This window comes from Dama dama, chromosome 11, assembly GCF_033118175.1.
Source record: "Dama dama isolate Ldn47 chromosome 11, ASM3311817v1, whole genome shotgun sequence".
Classification (NCBI taxonomy): domain Eukaryota; kingdom Metazoa; phylum Chordata; class Mammalia; order Artiodactyla; family Cervidae; genus Dama; species Dama dama.
The window spans coordinates 75,290,751-75,310,735 of NC_083691.1; the positions used below are offsets into that span (position 1 = coordinate 75,290,751).

General features: G+C 48.6%; 1 protein-coding gene across 2 annotated transcripts in view; it reads right to left on the minus strand.

The window, feature by feature from the left end:
* PRKCE (protein kinase C epsilon) overlaps positions 1 to 19,985 on the minus strand; it is a 532,535-nt gene that overhangs the window by 13,388 nt on the left and 499,162 nt on the right. For both annotated transcript variants that reach the window (XM_061155486.1, XM_061155485.1), the window contains 2 exons: positions 17,211 to 17,399; positions 13,558 to 13,704 (listed from right to left, as the gene is read on the minus strand). In XM_061155486.1, coding sequence (XP_061011469.1) covers positions 13,558 to 13,704; positions 17,211 to 17,399 — 336 coding nt within the window. The remainder of the gene's footprint in view (positions 1 to 13,557; positions 13,705 to 17,210; positions 17,400 to 19,985) is intronic.

The following is a 19,985-nucleotide window of genomic DNA, read 5'->3' on the forward strand; positions in this document are numbered from 1 at the left end:
TTTTAAATGGACAAAGTCTCTCAGACCATCAGGCATTCTGAACAACCAACTACAGCTGAATTCTATCAAATCCACTGCACGATGGAATTCAACCATTTCCCCCTCTCCTCATTATTGTTTGCCAGACTATGAAAAAAAAATCCACATTTTTTACAAATTCTATTTGAAGAGTTGCATGGGAAACTCCTATCAGGTACCACTAACCTCCTCCCTCACACCTAGCTAATACCTCAGTGATCAAAGGAGTTTAGCCAACTACAATTTGTCTATAAACTGGTGGTTTATAGGGGTGTATAGACTCAGTCTATAGACTAATGCTGAAGTTCAAATACTTTGGCCATCTTATGTGATGAGCTGACTTATTGGAAAAGACCCTGATGCTAGGGAAGACTGAAGTTAAAAAGGAGAAGAAGGTGGCAGAGGATGAGAGGGTTAGATAGCATCACTAACACAATGGACATGAATTTGAGCAAACTCCAGGAGATAGTCAAGGAGAGGAAAGCCTGGCATGCTGCAGTCCATGGGGTCACAAAGTGTGGACATGACTTAGCAACTGAACAACAACAATAGACTCAGTCCTCTGTGATCGCCTTTACAGGGAAGGGCAGTTATCCCTGTTATAAAGAAGTTGTTACCAAACTTGGAACACTTGCTATAGTGCTTTTAAAACAAAATTCTGGGACAACTACTTTAAGGTTATTTGGAAGTCAGGGGCCAATTTAGAAACCTACAGAAGCTTGAAGGGGGACCCCAAGACACAACTCTCTGTACCCCTTGCTCCCACAGAAGCAGGGAACGTGGTCCTTGATCAAGTGGGGAGTTTGTTGAGGTGACTTTCAAAGCTGCTTCTACCTGTAAATTCCACGGTTCAATCGTTTTAAGTAAAAGTAAGGTATTTCAAGCAAGACTTCCTGACCTGGGTTCCCACTCCCAGAGCACGAGTGGCACATATTCTGTGAGGGGCCAGTTAGTGAACATTTTAGGCTTTGTGGGCCATGGGGCCTCCGTCACACCCACCCGCCTCTGCTGTCTCAGAAGTGGCCCTAGACAAGGTGTCAGTGACTGGGCGTGGCTGCGTCCCAGGAACACTTTATTTATGGACACAGACATTTGAACTTCTTGTAATGGTCAAGTGTCACCCAACATTCTTCCTTAACCACTGAAGAAAAATGTAACACCCATTCACAGTCTGAGGGTTGTACTGAAAGAGTCAGCGGTTGGATTTGGCCAGTGGGCCAGAGTTTGCCGACTGCTGTGCTAGAGAAGGGACTTCAGGGCTTCCATGAACCTCCTAAAATACAGTCATGCATGTTGTGCAGATGGGCATATTTGGGTTTTCCTGGAGCAGTTCACTGTAGCAGGTTCCGGAAGGGGTGCTGACTTCACTGCTAAGTTAAGAACCACAGATTGAAAAGCTTCCCCTCATACAAGGCCTGAAATTCTCTGTGAAATAACTCTCTGAGGAACCACAGAGAGGAAAAAACCCTGAGAAGCAGTTTCAGGACTGAAAACGTCTCCACTTGCTCTAGGCCCTTGGACCATGGAGATTCCAACACAGGGTGTCACCTTTGGTCTCTTGGAGCTCCACGCGAAGGCTCCCCATGAAAACAGCCGGGAAAAGTCCTGGCACAGACTATGTATCCAAGGCTGTTCCAAGACCAGGTGGAACCACAGTCACAGTATTTCTCTATTTCATTTAGGGAAGGAGACATTCCTGGCCAATTCTGGGGGTGGTGCTGACACCTGCCTCCTGAAACAGCCTTCCAACCTCCCAGGTTTGCCCAGGTCCACACGTGGGCACACTGTTGGCTGTGACTATTTGCCTTTAAAACTTGGTAATGAAAGTACAGAGCATACATTTCAGCCAGGATTCATTTTGGCCCATGTGGTTATATGCTGCTCATGTCTGCATCGTCTATACAGAACTCACTGGCCCTTGACGACATTCAGATTGGAGTTTTAAGTGGCCTACAGGTGTCTCCAAGTGCCCCAAGAATCTTGGCTCCCTGGCGAGGCAGGCAGGGTCTCGGGGCAGGGTGGGACACCTATACCATCCGTCACTAGTGACACCCGGCTCACAACCGGTGGACCCTGCTGAGTGCCCAGGTGATGGCCCAGAGGGAGAGCTCTTCTCACACTGGGGAGCCTGCCCCTCTCTAAGACCAGACATGAGAGGAAAGGAGTGTCTGTTTCCCTCCAAATGCTGCAAAGGGGCTTGAAACCATCCCTGAGCCCAGAAGGCCTCCATTCTGCTGCTAGCAAGAAGGGTCTACGAGCTGCTAATGTGGGAAAGAAATGTCCCTTCCTAGGGCACTGTCCCCAACCCAGGCTGGTCCCCCTCACATAACTGACACCTCCCTGTGCCCCTCTTTCCCAGCCCTTCTTGTTACAAGGGCTAAAAAATGACTTATTTGTTAGCTGTCTCCTCCACAGGCTGGACATTTGGCTTCGGTGTCTGGCATGGCATTTCCAGCACCAGCACAGAGCTTGGCATGGCCCAGTTCCTCCATGCTGCTAAGTCACTTCAGTCGTGTCCAACTCTGTGCAACCCCATAGACGGCAGCCCATCAGGCTCCTCCGTTCCTGGGTTCTCCAGGCAAGAACACTGGAGAGGGTTGCCATTTCCTTCTCCAATGCATGAAAGTGAAAAGTGAAAGTGAAGTTGCTCAGTCATGTCCAACTCTTAGTGACCCCATGGACTGCAGCCTACCAGGCTCCTCCGTCCATGGGATTTTCCAGGCACGAGTACTGGAGTGGGGTGCCAGTCACTCCATGTGGACAACATAATAAAGCACAGAAACGGAGCCTTCTCTAGGCTGTATTACAAAGCTTACCTGCCTGATTTGTTTAACCTCACACCTACCCTACGGGGAGGCAGTGCCGTCACAATGCCCACTGGAGACCAGCACACAGCTTGCCCAAGGCGTGCAAGGTGGGGGAGCCAGGATTAGGTTCAGCCTGTTCTGACTCCAGGCTGTGTCCCTGGAGTGTGTCGTCCTGCCTCCCACTGAGAGGCATCACTGTGGTCACCTGTGTAAGAGGCTGAGGCTCTGAGACCAGCCCAGTGGACAGTCACTGGCTCTCACCAACAGTGTTGTTGCTGCATTAAAAACCAACCAACCAACCGACCAACAAGCAAAAACTGCCTTCTGCTCTGAGTCTCTCATAGTGCATGAGGCTGCCATCCCCACTAGACCCTTTGGGGTCATTTCTTCGACATGAAGGGTAAAGAAGAGTACAGTCCTTTTAAATTCTTTATTATGACCAAGAGTAGAAATACATTTTCTATGGAACCTAGTGAACATCACCTCACTCCACCACCCCCAAGTAACGGTGCAGCTCGCTACACTTTACCTTCACTCTACATGATTCAGTCTGTCTTCCAGTCTCTCTACTTAGTTCTTTTCTTTTCTACTGTACCCTACCCTAGTCAACCCGATCCTAGTCTTCACTAAAAATGTTTTCTGCCTTAACGCTCTAAATTGATTTTACAACCCACTGAGGGGAAGATCTGGAAGTCGGGTAAAGGGGCACCCAGCAGGGTGTCTGGAGCTGAAAACGTGTAGGAAATACAAGGTCAATACCCAGGAATAAAAAGTCTTAGGAGGAGACTGCATGCTACCTGCCACGGCCTGCCCTAAGCCTGAGCCCCCGGGCCAGGCTCTGCAGTGAGCTGGCCCCATGCGGCAGGGCGTGCAGCGGCAGGACCCGTGGCCACTCCTGCTGCAAGTGCGCAGACACAGTGGCAGAGCCAGCCCCGCTCTGCCTCTAACCGTGGGGCCCTTTTTCATTTATCATTAACTTTTCAAAGCAGTGTCATCATTGACAGCTGTTGAGTCTAGCTACTCTAGGGATGCTTTTTGGTACACAAAGAAGAAACTTTCCAATGGGTCCTGGCAAAAACCCTGATCCTCCACAGATCCGTCTTTTCTCTCCATATTTATGAAGATGCCTTGGATGGAGATCAAGTTCTCTTGGCCCAAGGGGAAGAGATGGTATTACAGCTCTGCCTACTGGCTTTAAAACGGCAACTGTAAACACTCTAATAGATGCCTCTCAAGTCAAGATGAGGTCACCCACCTTCTCTTACCATTCAAAAATTTCAGGTTTCCTAATGCAGGATCTTATCACCCCAAATTCCTAGGTGCACACTGGAACAGATCTTAGGCCATAAAAAGTGAGAAGAGAATTTAGAGATGGAACTGGGAGAGAAACATTCTCTGGAAAAAACACTTGTAGAGCTACAGAATTCATTCATTCATCCCACACAGACATACTGAATCCCTACTCTGTGCCAGGAGTTTTTGCTAAGAACACAGCTGTGAAAGAAATGGAAGCACATCCCTCCCCTAACACCTGAACCAGAGCTTGCTAATTGTCACTGTAGGGTGATGGGCACACGGGGATTCTACTTTTCTTGCTACTTTTGTGCATGTTTGGAATTTTCCATAATGAAAAGTTAAACATATGAATCTCACATACTTGGTGCTGGGTGGAAGAAGCCAGACATAAGACAGTACATACAACATGACTCCATGTACATGAGACTCTAGGAAAAAGAGAAGTCTCCTCTCCAGGGACAGAAAGCAGATCAAGGGCTGCTGGTGGCAAAGGCATCTGGGAACTGCTCAGACACAGAGATGTTCATACCTTCATATACAAGTGGTTACATGGGTGTAGCCATTTGTTAAAACACATCAAAATGTACAGTTTAAACAGGTCACTTTTAGGCTCTGTAAATGTAGTTATAATAAAGTTTAGAAACCACAAACATCCCTGCCCTCATAGAGCATGTTTACGTGGAGTAGCTGGGGCTGGGAGAAATCTTAGGGACCACGCAAGTCCCTCATTTTAAGGAAAGGAGCAGAGAGACTCAGTGTCTTGTGCAGGTCTCACAGACTCTCACAGTGGGGACCTGGACCTAGCCCTGTCCAGCGACTTCTGTTTAGCTCACTGCCTGTGATACACAGCAGGGGCTAAGTTCTGGAATCCCCTGCTTTGGGGGTGATGGTATTCTGAGTCATCTGGTGAAACACCCACATCCCAGGCACCTGGGTACCTATAGCCTGAATCCGTGATGTCTCCCTAGGAGGACCACCAATCTCCAGCAATAGCCATGTGCCAGCTGCTTATGGGGAGGAGGAAGGAGTGGCTGAAGTGTCCAGTCAAGGTCTGGTTTATTTTCCACTTCACCTCAGCTGACAAGCCCCACTCCAGGCTTATCTGTCCATCTCCCTGCTTCAGGCAATGATCATATCTCACTGTCCCCATCATTTTGGACCCTCCTCCACACCTAGCTGGGCTCACACACCTGAAATACTCCACTGACACCCAAACTCCGTGCTCCAAGAAAACTTCTTTAGGGGTGGAGTAGGTCCCAGAAAGGAGGAGCCCAAATAACACGCAGGCTTGGAAAGATGCAGGCTGGTGATCCAGGCCTTCTCACTTTCTCACTTTAAAGAGACTGAGGTTGATGTGCAAACTTAACAAATCTTTACAAACCCAATGTGTGCTTGCTAGACCCCAGAACCCTAGGATAATGTTTTAGCAAATGCCAGTTTGAGGGCTGAAAGACAGAGCCCATCCATGAGAAAAGCTTAACGTTCTGCTGTTATTTAGATGCATGTTATCCAGCCTCTGACCACTGTGCCTCCACAGTGTGCAGGACGACCTGAAGCCTTGTCTGCAGAGATGGGCAGGTGGGTACTGCTCATCCACCTACGTGGCCCCCCTGGACGGGACCATCTACAAGATGGTGGGTGGGAAGTGGCTCCCGTGACCCACACAGGCCTGATCGGGGCGGAGGCTGTCTTCTAAACCTCAAGACTCTGCTTCCAAAATTAAATCCTGGATTTTATCCTGTTGTGGTGGCTCAAATGGTAAAGCGTCTGCTTACAATGCGGGAGACCCGGGTTCGATCCCTGGGTTGGCAAGATCCTCTGGAGAAGGAAATGGCAACCCACTCCAGTACTCTTGCCTGGAAAATCCCATGGATGGAGAAGCGTGGTAGGCTACAGTCCCCGGGGTCACAAAGAGTCGGACATGACTGAGCAACTTCACTTTCACTTTTTTCACTTTTCGTAGTCCTCAGGCATTCCGTATTCAGTATCTCCTCCTGCCATCTCAGCTCCTTACGTCACATGGTGACATGAAAGTGTTCCATGTTCCTAGGGGGTTCTTTTCTTTGATGTTTACATTCCCCGCACCCAGGACGTCCCACAGGACACAAACCACACACTCACTAAACACCAGCTGAAAAGAGCTGCTCTGAATCCTGCCCTTCTCTTTGCCCTGTCATGCCTTTTCCCACGTAGCTCTCTCTTCCTAACCCTTCCTGGCTTTCTCTGCCAAGATCCAGCAACTCTCAAGAACCTTCCCTAATGCTCCTGCCCTTCCCCACTCCAGTCAGGAACAGCCTACTAGGTCCCATGCTCCCAAATAGGATGTGTGTGTGTTATCTTAAGTGCTCATGGGGTGGAAAGGAGATTAAATTCAATATGCACTAGTTTGGTGAATCTACGAAGATGAATCCCAATCTAACAGCTATCAAGTCATAAATAAAAACTTTAGAGCTTATGGAAATGCCCTCCCCTGGGGTGGGGGGCTGGGAGGACCAGAGTGATACACATATGGGCCCTCCAGTCCCTGGACACAGGGATGCTCCTGCAGTCAGAACTCTCTGAGAGAAATTTACTGTGCAGAGTCAAAGACACCCCACTGAGGCTGTTTAGCTTAGAAATACTTGGGAAGCTGTGACTGCTACCATCTCAGGGCTGGGACACTGAAAGTCACACAGCCGTGCTCAGCAAAGGCACAGTAAAGGTTGGATGATGGCAGGAACAGTAAAGGTCATGGGCAAATTCACTGAATAAAAGGTGGGAAACCTTGGAATATTCCAAGGGGCAAAGGGCTTGAATACTGGTGTCCAGGGTGGATCACTTCTTGCAGCTCCTCCTTCTGAGAACTCCCCCAGCTCAGACCAGTGGCAACGCCAGCATTAAGCCCCAGGAGGCTTTCCAGCAGAGTCTAACTTGTGTTCTCTGCCAGTCTTTAGATGCCTTTCTGCTTGCAATGGACGGCTGCTCCCCTGCACACAAGGTGTTACCCTTCATCTGAATGCCTGGCCCCTCCACCAGTTTAGATCAGAAATATGGTCCAGAGTTGCCTCCCTCAACTTAGACCCCTACTGTCTCCACCACCATCAGCATAAGCACCAGCCCCAGCACCCACTGCATATCAAGGACTGTCCTAATCACTTCACATCACCAGGTTTTTCCTTCCTGACATCAATCCAGTATGGCAGATTTTATCATCCCTGTTTCATGGATCAGCAGAAGTTCAGAGAAATGAGATGACTTTCTCAAGATGTGACAGCCCCAATTGGAACCTGGTTGTATCTGATTCCACATCCCAGCCTTCAAATACTAATATCACACCACCTCCTGCAATCCTGAACTCTTGATTCTTTGAATCTTGGGATAAGAGGAAGAAGGGCTATAACAGGCTGGGTTGTGGGTAGTGAATGGAGAGAGACAGGAACTAAAATTTATCGAGACTCTGTAGTACGCAAAGCATCTGAGGTTTGTAAGCTAATCCTATAGTAATTCTGTGAGCGGGTATTCTCAAGCCCATTATACAGATAAGGAGGTCAGGGTTCAAGAAGGCTAGAGGTGAATTCCTAGGTTCATATGGGTAGCCTATGAGAGCAATTTTATTCCCACCCAAGTCCCTCTGAGGTGACAGCCAGTGCCCTGTCCACTGTACCATGCCACTACCCGGGCCAACTACCAAAAACAGGTTCCTGGACTTTTCCCATGCCCTCAGCCCTGGGTCAGCATCCTGGGTCTTGGAGGGGCTCTGCAGCTTCTTGGAGGCTAAGGGTTGTCACTCTGGCATGGACATAGGCCAGTCCTCATTTGTCTGTGGGGACTGACTGGGCCCCACTCCTGCCTGCCATGTGGAAGATGGGGACAGCCTCTCCTGGTCTCTGGGGCTCTGTCTTCAAGATTCACACTTTCAGGTCTTCAGCTGATGGGCTGGCTTTAGCAGAAAGGGTTGCCTGTTCAGCAGGGTCGCTGAGTTGGTGAGGGTGTGAGGGTCTCAGGCCCACTTCCCAGTTTTCTCTCAGCACAGCCTGGTCATGCAGGAGCATGCAGGAAGGGCCTCCCTTGAGGGTCCCGCCATGCAGTGTGGATGGCTGGATGGAACAGATCATGAGGTTGAAAGGGGCCTCCGTGTCACCAGGCCTGAGGGCTCACCTACCTGGAGAGACTCCCCATTCTGGAGGCCTTACCTTAAAGAGGGACATTCACACTGAAGCAAACTTGAAAAGAGAGAACATGTACACAAAGAGAAGTTTACTTGGCTAGCATTTCCCTCATTGATTTTGGCTTTCACTGAGGACAGGTAGGCTGTTGGGAAGGCAGACCTTTCCCTCCTCCACTGGCTACCCCCCATTTCAGCGCTGAAGCCATACTCTCAGAGCCTCCTGCTTTTGGGGGGCAGGGTGGGAGTAGGCAGGAGGAGTGTGCTAGGAGTGAGCAAAATACCTCCAAGATCTACAAGGTCAGATGATGCCCTTCAACCACACCAAACACATCACTCTGTCCTCTATGGTCCCCAAGGAAGGCAAGCCCGCTAGGAACATAAAAGCTAAATAGGCTGCTTTTAATGGCAGCAAATGATGCCACTGTCTTGGAATCAAATCCCCAGTAAGATAGATGGTGAATTCCCTATTGGAGAGTTTTTCCAGCATCAAAGGTCACAGATCCAGCTTTGCTGGCTTTTCTATTCCCCCACCCACCCACTGCTGTATGCCCTTGGTTGGAAGCAAGCCACCCCAGGAAAACTGCTTTGAGTGCATGATTGGCACCAAGTCTCCAGTTCGTTGTTAATGGCACATCACTTGTACAACATCAGTAGAGTATGGGAGTGGAGAAAGGGTGGACGGGAGGAGCATAAAAAGGAAAGTGGAGGAGGGAGAATATACAAGATAAGATGGCTGGGAGGAAAGATGAGAAGGAAAGCTCCACGCAGAAGCAAAGGCCACTGAAAAATGTCCTAGGGTGGGGTTACCGCAAAGGGGTGAAAACCTGAAGGGAGGAAACCCAGGAAATACTGACAGCTGGTGAGTCAGGGCAGGGTTTAGACAGGGAGGTTCAGGCGCCAGGGAGCAGAAATCTCAGTTCAGCAAACATCTCAGGAAGGCAAAGGCCTGGAGGGAATAGCAGCCAATCGAAGTATGTGATGGAACCTGACCAGAGGCCAAATTCCAGGTACGAATCTGGACAATCTCCCCGGTGATATCTTTAGAGGGGCGAGGCTTCCTGTGGAGGGGATGGAAACCAGTTCTGGAAGCTGTTCTCCTGCCATATCCTCAGCCCTGTGTGGGTGATCCAGGGACCCCAGCCTCAGCTGAGCCAGCATGGGCAGAGTGCAGTTTGCTGTGCCCACTCGTGTGTAGGGGCTCTGTCTGTGCGGGGGAGTGGGGATGGTTAGGAACTCTGAAACACAGGCTACTATGCTTTGTCTCTTCATAACTCCTAGACTGGATGACAGGACTTCACCCAGTCTGTTTCCCCAGCACCCACTACCAGACAAAACCAATTCCTTCCTGAATCAGACAGGCAGGATGCCTGCACCCCGCCCCCCAACCCCGCCACCAGCCCAGGGGGCTCAGATTCAGTAGGGCCAGCAGAGCAGCGGAAAGCAGCTCTTCAACAGGCTCCTGGGACTGGTGGCATCCTGGTGTGACATCAGCAGGGCATGGGCAGGGAGCAAGTAGAGCAAGCCCAGAACAGAGGAGTCCCAGAATTCCCTCTGGAGCCCCAGGCCCTTGACTGAACACCCTGGAGATCTTCAGCCTGATGACATGGGGAGTCCGTGCATAGCTTTCCTTGCTTTTGGAACGCATGCCCTGTGTCTTCTCTAGGCCACCACCAAGGTGCATAGCTGGAGATGCTTGATCACAAACTTGTCCCCTCCCTTCTCAGAGTGGCTTTTTGCCTTTGACTTGGAGTCTGTCCCTAAGATCTAAGACACTCACACTGCCCTTCGCCCGCTTGTGATCAAACACCTTGGCCACTTGTTCCCAAAGTCAAACCAGTTTTTCTTCCTCTCTCTGTCAAAACCATTCTTCCGTGGTTCTCCTCAGAAGGTATCTGGCATGTCCTTAAGTTATGTGACACCTGAAGTCCAAGAAGAGCCTGTCTTGTATTGGAACTCCCTGTCCCATGAGCAAAAGATGACGTCTATGGGGACACACTTCGGCTTCCCAGGGTCTCTCCAATGACTTCTCATGTGTAGCTCTGTCTGTGGGTTGTGCTGACTCAGCTTTTGGAACACAGAGCCCAGCTCACTGCTGGCATCTGAGCCAGGCAGGCCTCCACACCCCCAGGGAGAATCCTGAGATGGTTAGAGGGGATGATGGCTTATAAACACCTGTGTGAGTTTCCACACTGGTCCTACTAGGGCTTTCAATGATGAGATACAGTATATCCGTCATCGCAGTGGGCTTTAATTCAACTTAAAACTCGTTTCCATTACACATAGCCCACAGGTGACTCAGGATGATGCCATTAACATTTTCCAGAGAAGAGTTTTCAATCAAGGGACAGATTTGGGACACCTTTTCAACGTGCTAACTAGATGAAGACTGTTCTTTCCCCATTTTAATATTTCTCTGGAGAGAAATCTCTTGTCACAAGGATATAATTGTGATCAGAGATCTAAATAACTTGAATATATCTTGACTGCCCTATAGCTGAGAACTCAGTAAGGATCAACATCACTCAGCTCCAAATGTGACCAGAAGCACCTCTCGTACAATGTAAGTTTGCATTCAAACCAGCCAAATAAACGTCCTCTCTCCTGACCCCCAACAGTGTTGAGAGTGACTCTGGAAGCCTGTTGGGGGCGAGCAGGAACATGCCCAGAGGATCATTTCCAAGGCAATGATGACTCAGTGTTTAGGAATGCTAAACAGTTGTGAACTTGGTGGGAGCTCCTGGATGGCCCCCAGAAGCCTACTTGAGCCCCTCAGCAAAGGAAGCAAGCAGAGTCCTGCCCTCTGGTGCCAGCTTGGGGCTGTCGAGAGGCCCAGGGAAGGGAAGCACCGGGCTCTTGCACTCTACATGGATAGAAAGAACCCCTGACCCAGGATGGACTTCTACTGCTGATTCCTGGGGAGCCATTACCCCCTGTCCACAGGAGCACCCACACCCCTTGCTAGGGCCAGGGCTAAGCTAGCAGACTGGGTCACATGCTCAGCCTTCTGGTTCATGCTCCGCTCCATGCCCACCCCCCACCCCCGCCACTTCCTCTGTCTGCATCCTTGCCCATCCTGTGGGCCATGGAAACTGCACATCTGTCTTTCCTGCCCTCCTCTCTCTCTGGGGAAGCCAGGGACTGCTCCAAGTGTCCCTGCTCTCAGGTGTGCACTTTCACTGCGCTCAGAGTTCAGACTGCAGGGTGGAAGCCCCAGGAATTGCTGGGAAGAGCTCCTGGAGACCAGCACCTCTCGGGGCTTCTTTGGCCATCTCAGAGCAATCACCTCCACTGGATCTAAGTGACAATCAGCCACCAGACCACTCCAGAAAAAGACTCTTCTTCATAAATTCATCCTTTAAAGCTTCCTTGTGCCTTTTACCACAAAGAGTTTCCTGAATTCCGTGCTTCCCTGTGGGCTCTCTGCAAAGATTCCCTGCCTGCCTCTGCCCCACCCAGACCCCCGTTCCTTTCACACCCCTTGCTGATGATGGTCCCCTGGGGCTTGTCCCCTCTAGCCTGCACCCGCAGAAGGGGCTGCTCCTCCAGCCCTGCCCCTTTGCAAGCCTAGCATCAAGTCCTTTGTTGACCTGGCCTCTAGATTGGGGTTCAAGTCATTCTGCAGACCTGCACTGTTTGACTGGGCCCCGTGCTCATCCTGGCTTTCTCTTTGTTGGGCCTAGATTCCTTACTCAGGTCTATTTCCCAATTTTCTTTGGGTTTGATCAACTTAGATTAAACCTAAAATAAGTTTCTCCTCCTCTGCCTGGCCTCTGGTCTCCTGACCCCCTCATTTTGTCTGGGGAAACTTGTCAGTTCATCTGGTCCTAAAAGACCGCCTGCAGAGACCCTAGGGATGGGGTGGGGCAGCCTTTAGGCAGGCTGGCATGTGCCATAAGCTCTGCTCTGAGCTCCCATCACAGGCTTAGAGCAGCAGGCCCCAGAGCTGTGGGAGATGTTAACAAAGAAAGAAGGTAAACCTGAACTTAGCCTGTTCCAAGCTGTGTGTCAGCCAGAGAAAATCATAAACACCCAAGAAGGAAGCAAACAAAGAATGGTGATGGGACTACGTCCAGGGACCATCCACCTGAATGCTCTTGTCTGGCTGAGGCCTGGATCACACCCTTCAGCTGAGTCTTACCCCCGACACGAAATATTTCTTAGATCCCCACACTGTCAACCACTGACCCCCAGAAAACCTCCTGGAAAATAGTGGATTTCCTCTCTGATGATTCCCAAGGCACAGGAGGGTCTTTTTTATACTTGGAAGTGACGGAGAAGAAGTCCTCTGGCAGAATGTGGGGTGATTGAGGGCTGACTGGATAATCACAAGTCTTCACTGCCCGAGACCCCAGCCCTACCACTCCGGGGCTCTGCCCCGTAACTTCATTACACAGCCCGCTTCACTCCCAGGACACTAGCCAGCTGGCTACCCAAAGTTTCATCTAAATAATAGCTTTATCATGCTAGGGTGCAAGAGAACTAAGAGTTTCCCCTTACACACACACACACAAACACACATGGATATGTGCGCATGCACATGCACATGCATGCTTACACACACCCACTCTCTAACTTTAAGGAAAGCACCTCTGACCCCTTTCCCTTCCAGAGGCAGGTCACGGCCACAATGTGGTCTCTGCTCTCTGAGTCAAGCCTGGACTCGACAGGCCTATTCCTCTTTCTAATCTCTGAGCTTCAAACACAATGATTGCACCTTCCTCTGACTGGCATGGTCACAACAGGTGGAAGGACCTGGAAGAAGTGTGTGCTGAGGCTGGAGAGAAGGCAGAAGGGAGAGTGGGTCAAAGAAGGCAGAGACGTGGTCTAAAGAAATGGCATCTCACTGAGCCGGGCTCCACGGGCCGCTCTGGGGACAGTCCTCCTCAAATGTCCACCTCTGAGTCAGCCTCAGGCCCTGTGCTAGCTCCAAACAATGACTGCAACTATCACTGAGTGAATATTTTTCTTTAAACTGACTCATAAAAAAAAAAGGTGATTTATAAAGAAACCTTGTATCTCTACCACACATAGAAAACCAGTATCGCCTACAATTTTGGTCAAGATATATAAAATTTGATTAAAGTACAAAAGATTCCTCTATGTCCCATGTAAGTCATCATCTTGGTTACAGCTATTGGTTATGTATCTTTGATGAGACTCTTTTAGGGTGTCTCTTGGCGACCTTCTGCCCTTGTCACCTTGGTTGTGAAATGTGCCCAGACAGACCCTCATCTCTGTGCATGGATGCCAGACCCACCCTCGGTGTGTACAAGCGACAGGCCTACTTACAATGCGAGGTTTGAAGGGCGGCTTGATCTTCTTCTGCTCCAGCAGCAGCCAGTCAATCTCCTTGAAGAACGGGTGCTGCTTGATGGCGTCCTCACCGTTTTGCGCCGCCACGCAGCCCAGGCGCTTGTGGGGGTTCTTGGTCATGAACTGGGAGGATGAAGACAGAGAGAGAATCAGGAACAGCGGCCCGGCAGGCAGAGGCACTGGGGGGAAGGTGGAGCTCAGCCAAGGCAGCATCTTTGGCGTCACCTCCCAAGCCCACTTTCTGTACCTTCAGGAGCTTCGCCCCTCATTCTTAGGTAGGACTTACTATGCACCGGCCACCACTCTACATATATGATATACATGTACTGACTCATTCTATGGAACACAGTCTTCTGAGGGACTAACATGATCCCTACTTTATAAGTGAGGTAGTTGAGGCTCAGAGAAGTTAATTAACTTGGCCAAAGTCAAACAGCCAGCGAGGTATCAAGTCAAGATTAGGAACTTAGACTTTTTCTAACCCTCTGATTTCCCCTCAGATTCTTAAATCTTCTCATCAGGAATACTGAAGTCTGATAACCTCATACTAAGAGGTCAACAGTCCTTCTGGAGGTAAGGAAAGAAGACCAGATATTCATGTTAAGGTCAATTTTCAAAGACACCTCCTCCCTTTTCCTTTTCCTGGATATAGGCCCTCCTACTTAAAAAAAAATTTTTTTTTTAAATTTGTAATTGCTAGCACAAAACTCAACATAGATTAACAGACAAAAAACAAGAAAAAGAAAGGCTTATTGCTTCCCAGTGCTTGTCTGTAAAAACCACATTGATGTGTTTTGTACTTTTTGGCTGGTGTCTTGTGAACTCACACACCCAAGTGAAATTACTATTCCTACTAAATGAGTCAGTCCTGATGGCAAATGTGAATTTAATTGAGCAGATGTATAAAAATATAACCTTGAAAAAAAAATCAGTGCTGGTAGGTGGAAACATTTCTGACAGCCAACCAAAATAAAGGTAGTGGTGTGTGTTTGCATGTGTCTCAGAGGCTGAGTGTTACATCTCATGGGGTGAAGGCTAAGAGTTTAAACAAAGGACCTTAAGAGGACAACGTATAAATTAAATTCAGAGCGATAAATCTATAATGATGGCATTTCAGGCTTCAGCAAAGGAGAGTTTCCTGGGCAGCAAGAACTTCCTACTGACTCCTGCCTGGCACTGCTGAAACCAAAGAATCTTACCTGGGCAGAGATAAGAGGGTGAAGAGGTGCTGGGTAGATGCTTCTCGTTTATTTAAATTATAATTTGTCTGAATGTTTTTCTCCATGGTGAGCTCTATAATATAGGAATCAGTCCTATCTTCCCAGCATCTAGGTCCGTGCCTCGCTCCCACTGTGCACTCTGTCCAGTGAGATGAGGGAACAGCGGGTTGAAGGCTGGGCCTCAGGGCACAGGGCTGAGGAAGGGAGGAAGCAGGACCGATACTCACTGTTGCATAGGTGGTGCACTGCATAACTCTACAGTGCAAAAGGCTTCTGGAGAGTTCTGCACGTAGGCAGCAGCCCTCAAGAGACACGGCTCAGTGGCCAGAGTCATGGAAAACCTGGCCTGGCCCTAGAATCAAGCGACAATGTGAGGAAGTGAAGTGTTCCAAGGCCAAGGGAGTAGAAGACTTCTCCTTGCTTCCTCAGCTCTTCCTGTCCTCCCACTTCTGGGAGGGGAAGTATCAGGGCCATGGATAAACACACAGGTTTTAGCGTCTCAGGAAGCTGACCCCGAGCCAGAGTCTCGTCTTTTCCCAGACATTTCGCCTTCACCAACCAGCTGACACAGGCACAACCTCCTTCTTCTCGATCTGTAGGTTGAAGTTTCCTCTCTGCTGATGACAGTTTGGACTGGATACGTCTTAGCTGTGGGGGCTGGGCAGTGCAGGGTGTTTAGTTGCATCCCTAGCTTCACCTGCTAGATTCCAATAGCATCCCTCCCCTCCAGGTTGAGACAACTAAAACATCTCCAGACATTGCCAGATGTCTCTGGGGGATGATGGAAGTGTGGGGGGTGGGGAGGGGAAAGGGCAAAATCATCGCTAGATGAAGACCACTGCTCTGATCATTCATAATGAAACGGCCACTCTAGGGTACTGGCAGGGTGCTCACTGGAAGGTGTGTCCGGTTGGTGTCTGGGGCCCAGGGTGAGTGATCAGCTCTGCTGGGGGCATCCTCAGCTGCCTCAGGTGCTACAGGGTCTTCCTTTGCCAGCACCTGGCATAGTGTCTGGCATATCCAAATGCCCAACAAATAGGTGTTGAATAAATGAGTAAATGAACATATTCTCTTTGCTTCCTTCACTGCTCGTAGCCCAATTGTGGTCACCTATGGATGTGTTTTTTAACTTAATTCCCACCTTCTCCTGCTGGATCACAGGCTCCACAAGGCAAGAATGATGGCTGTTACACACTCATGCAGCATCTAGCACAATGCTAGAGGAAAACACTGCACAATGCATATAGGAAAACACTCAACAGATAGTTGTTCATTGAATCAAGGAACTGGAGGGAGACAGAGGAAGAGAAATAGATGTGGGAGGGAGGGAAGGAAGGAAGATGAGAGAAAGAAGGGAAGAGGAAGGAAAAAATGAACTGCAGAAAGAAGCAACATGTTCTGATGAAGCATCTTCCAAAACATGGTACGAGTCCCCTCCAGACAACTATGAAATGATTTTAGGCCTTTTTACTATTTTTATAGGATGATTTATGTTAATCAATTATGGCAAGTGATATTAATTTTCCATTTATGATAGTGATGTAATATTTCTGTATATATACAATTAGGTAAATATTGGGACTTGACTTGGAAAACAAGAAAAATAAACCATGATAGAGCAGGTATTTTGATATGGCAAATTTTGGGACTGTGGCATGCTGACTCTGAACTTTGGGGTGTTCTGATGGGTGAGAAGCCATGAACAGAAGTCAGGGTTCCTGGGCTGTCATGGCCTCAACCCAGTGAGGTGACCCTCCCCAGGTAAACTGGTCTGTTTACATTCCCTGCACCTCACCTCCCCCAGCATTCCCAGGGGGACAGATAACTTCATTTACTTGCCATAGTGCCAGTGTCTCAGTGTTGTAGCCATGGTTATACTGAGCAAGTACTAAGCATTATCATCTGTAAGGGACTATTTGCGGCATGGGAAAGTCTGTTACATCTGAATCCATTGTGGTTACAGGGATCTTGAGAGGACACTTCTTCTTTGATCAGTGTCGCTGTTGTCGACACAGGGGTACAGCGTCTCCCCCTCCCCACCTTTCTCTCTTCCCCATCGCAAGCCCCGGAGGTAGACAGACATGGGTGGCAGATCAAGAAAGGGGGTACTGCCCCAAGACTGTGAGCAGTAGGGGTGACCCCAGCACCACTGGGGTTGGTCTCCCCCTCTGCAGCTCTGGAGGACACACAAGCACACAGAGCTTTCCTCTGGGAATGCAGATGTGGTATCCTTTTACCACAAGAAGAGCAATCTGCCCCAGGCTCGATTTCTCAACAGCAGCCCCTGTAGTGAACCTGAACTCCCAGGGTGACTGCCCTCCACCACTTCTGTTGGGCAGTGAGCAGAGGTGGGATGGGGAAAGGGGCGGGGGCGGGGGAGCAGAAAGAGGGCGAGGGCCGATGACTCACAGCTTTCAGGATGCTGACCGCCTCCTTGCTGAGCCAGACTGGGTAGAGCACGTCGTCGTGGAGGATGGACTCAAACAGATCGTCCTCGTTGTCCGCCTCGAAGGGGGGCTGCCCCGCCATCATCTCGTACATCAGTACCCCCAGGGCCCACCAGTCCACTGAGGGGCCATACTCCAACTCCTGCAGGATCTGTTCGGGAGATGGGCAACGTCAGGGCCCCCCTGCAGGCTGCCCCCCGAGGCCACGCCTGCACCACAAGCGGCCTTGAGAAGACCTGGGTTTCTATTTCCAGCTTGTTCTTCCATAGAGTAGGGCTGCCTTATAAAAACTTGGGTTCTAAATCAGCTAGCTGAGTGAAAATTGAGTTTGGGAGGCACAGTGTAGGGGCCAGCTTTCCAGAGTCAACACCCACAGTCTGCCTTCCAGTGGGAACAAATTACTGCTTCTTTGCTTGAGTACCAGATGAAGTTCCTGACTTGCATGGAGGGCCATGTGAAAAAACTGTGCATATTCTTGACACTAAAATCACAGTAAGTGAGTGCAGCAAATTTAGGTCTCCCCTCACTAAAGAAGGGTGATCAGAACCTCAGTCCTCTTTAGACAGTGACAACGCTGAATTCACGGAACCCTGGGCTCTTGGAAAAGAAACTACAGTTAATAAATCTCCCCACCCATTTGTGTTCTAATCGTAAAGGATCACTATGCTCTTGCATATTCTGAGAAAAGACCCATTTCTATTATTCCTCATGACTTTCCTAAGGCCTGCTGACAAATCATTTTCCTTACTTTATAAAGCCCCAGACCCCCTTTAAAAAATGATTGAGTGCTATTTTATCTTTATAACAGTTTTTACATAGATTATTTTCTTTTTTCTAATTTACTGGTGGAAAAAATCAAACATTTAATTAAGTGACTTGCAGGAAATAAAGCCAGATTTATGCAGTCGTTCTGATCTTACTTCAGATTTGATTAACTTCAAAGTTTATGTTTTACCCATTACTAAATATTGTTAAACATGACACTAATCTGCTTTGTGGTATATTCATTATAATTAGCTCACAATTTTGTGCTCAAACATATAATAAACTCCATCAATTTCTTACCATGTTATTTCACTTTTTGCTTGTTAGTTTCACACTGAGAACACTAAAGAGGTATGGATTTAAATTAGCTTAACATGTGGGTTTCTTTTGTCAGTGATCCTTGCATATTGAGTGGACTCCCTCCTTTTTATTTCAGGCAGTCCATAAAATTCTCCCTATTGCAAGAGCCCAAATCAAATCCTGGTTGTCTGGTGCATTTTGTCTTGGCACTTGTCTTTGGATTTGTCACTTCTCTTTTCTATGTTCTCTTTGCCTCCTCCTCCAAGTATATGGAGTCAGAGTCACTCAGGTTACATGATGCTGAAGACATGCTGATGTCAGTTTCCTGCAGAATGGTGTGTGAGGACTGAAGTTTTACAAATGGAATCAGAAAGTCAGTGCAGGAGAGGAACTCTGAGCCAAGAAGCTACAGAACTTTTGGAAAAGCAAGTAACTTCCCCCTCCTAATTTTTCTGCAGTGCTGGCCAGGTGCTAGAGATAGAAGGTCAACCAGGAGGTATCTAATTTCACCCCAAGTTTGGCATTACATTTCTGGGTGATCTCAAGCCAGACAGTTGACTTCCTAATTTATCAGATGAGGCTCAGATCCTCAGCTTAACCTCACAAGATTGATTAAGATGGAGGATTCCGAAAGCCTACTGCAAATAAAAAGCTCTATATAATTGGAAGGTGGTACTAAATCTAATTTTACTTCTACAAGGTTTCATCTCCATGTGTGTATAGTATGTAGCAGCTCAGTGATGTGTAATTGGCTCAGAGCAGAAAGAATGCTGGGTTGTCCCCACTGCTAAGGAAGTGATGTTCCTACCCCACAGTGATGTTTTCTTCTTATCAGTCAGCAGGACCAGGCATGGTGCTGCCCAGAGACAGCAGGGCAGGTGAGAGGTCATCTCTGATTGCTCAGTGCTATCATTCTATAAAGAATTCCAAAAAGTGAAGGGAGGAGAAGCACGACTGGAGTGCACATCCTCAAAGGGGGTATATTCTGAAGACACCTCCCCAAATGGCAACGGTCACTCCAGCCTGCAGGTCACCCCAGGCAGGTAACTTCTCAGGTCACCTATTTCAGAATGAAGCTCCAGCTCAGTTCTCAGATTACCAGACAGAAGACGGGGTTGAACTCAGGTATCTGGACTGTCTGGGGTCTGCTCAAAATGCCCTTCTCAAGGCTGCAGGTTGCTTGGGATTAAATCAAAAGGTGGGAGAAGCATTTTGACAAGAGTAAAAAAAAAAAAAAAAAATATGCACATTTTAGGACTCTTTAGAACTTAGAATGAAAAGGAATGTGAGCAAATGCAGCCAACTTTAAATTATTTGAGGCTGGTAATCTGCTTGGTTAGGACCTTTGGTCTCTCAGTCCAGTGGTCAGTACGTGGTATCTGAAAGGTCAAAGCTATAGGCTCCACTGAGAAGCCAGTAAGGCTGCTCGGTGCCAAAGCCAAAGTGTGAGCCCCCCTCAACCTCAAAAGGCCCAGAGCCCCAGCCTGGCTCACTGTGGCACCACATTCAAGGTCATGGTTTTCACCAAAAGCTTTCCTCCAAAAAGAGTTCCTGGATTTCTCCAACCTTTCTCCTAGTCTTTGGTATCCTAAGACCCCTGGCCTTAAGATTTGACAGACACTTTCCACATACTATCATGATTTTAGCTATTTTTTTCATGGTCAACTGTCTC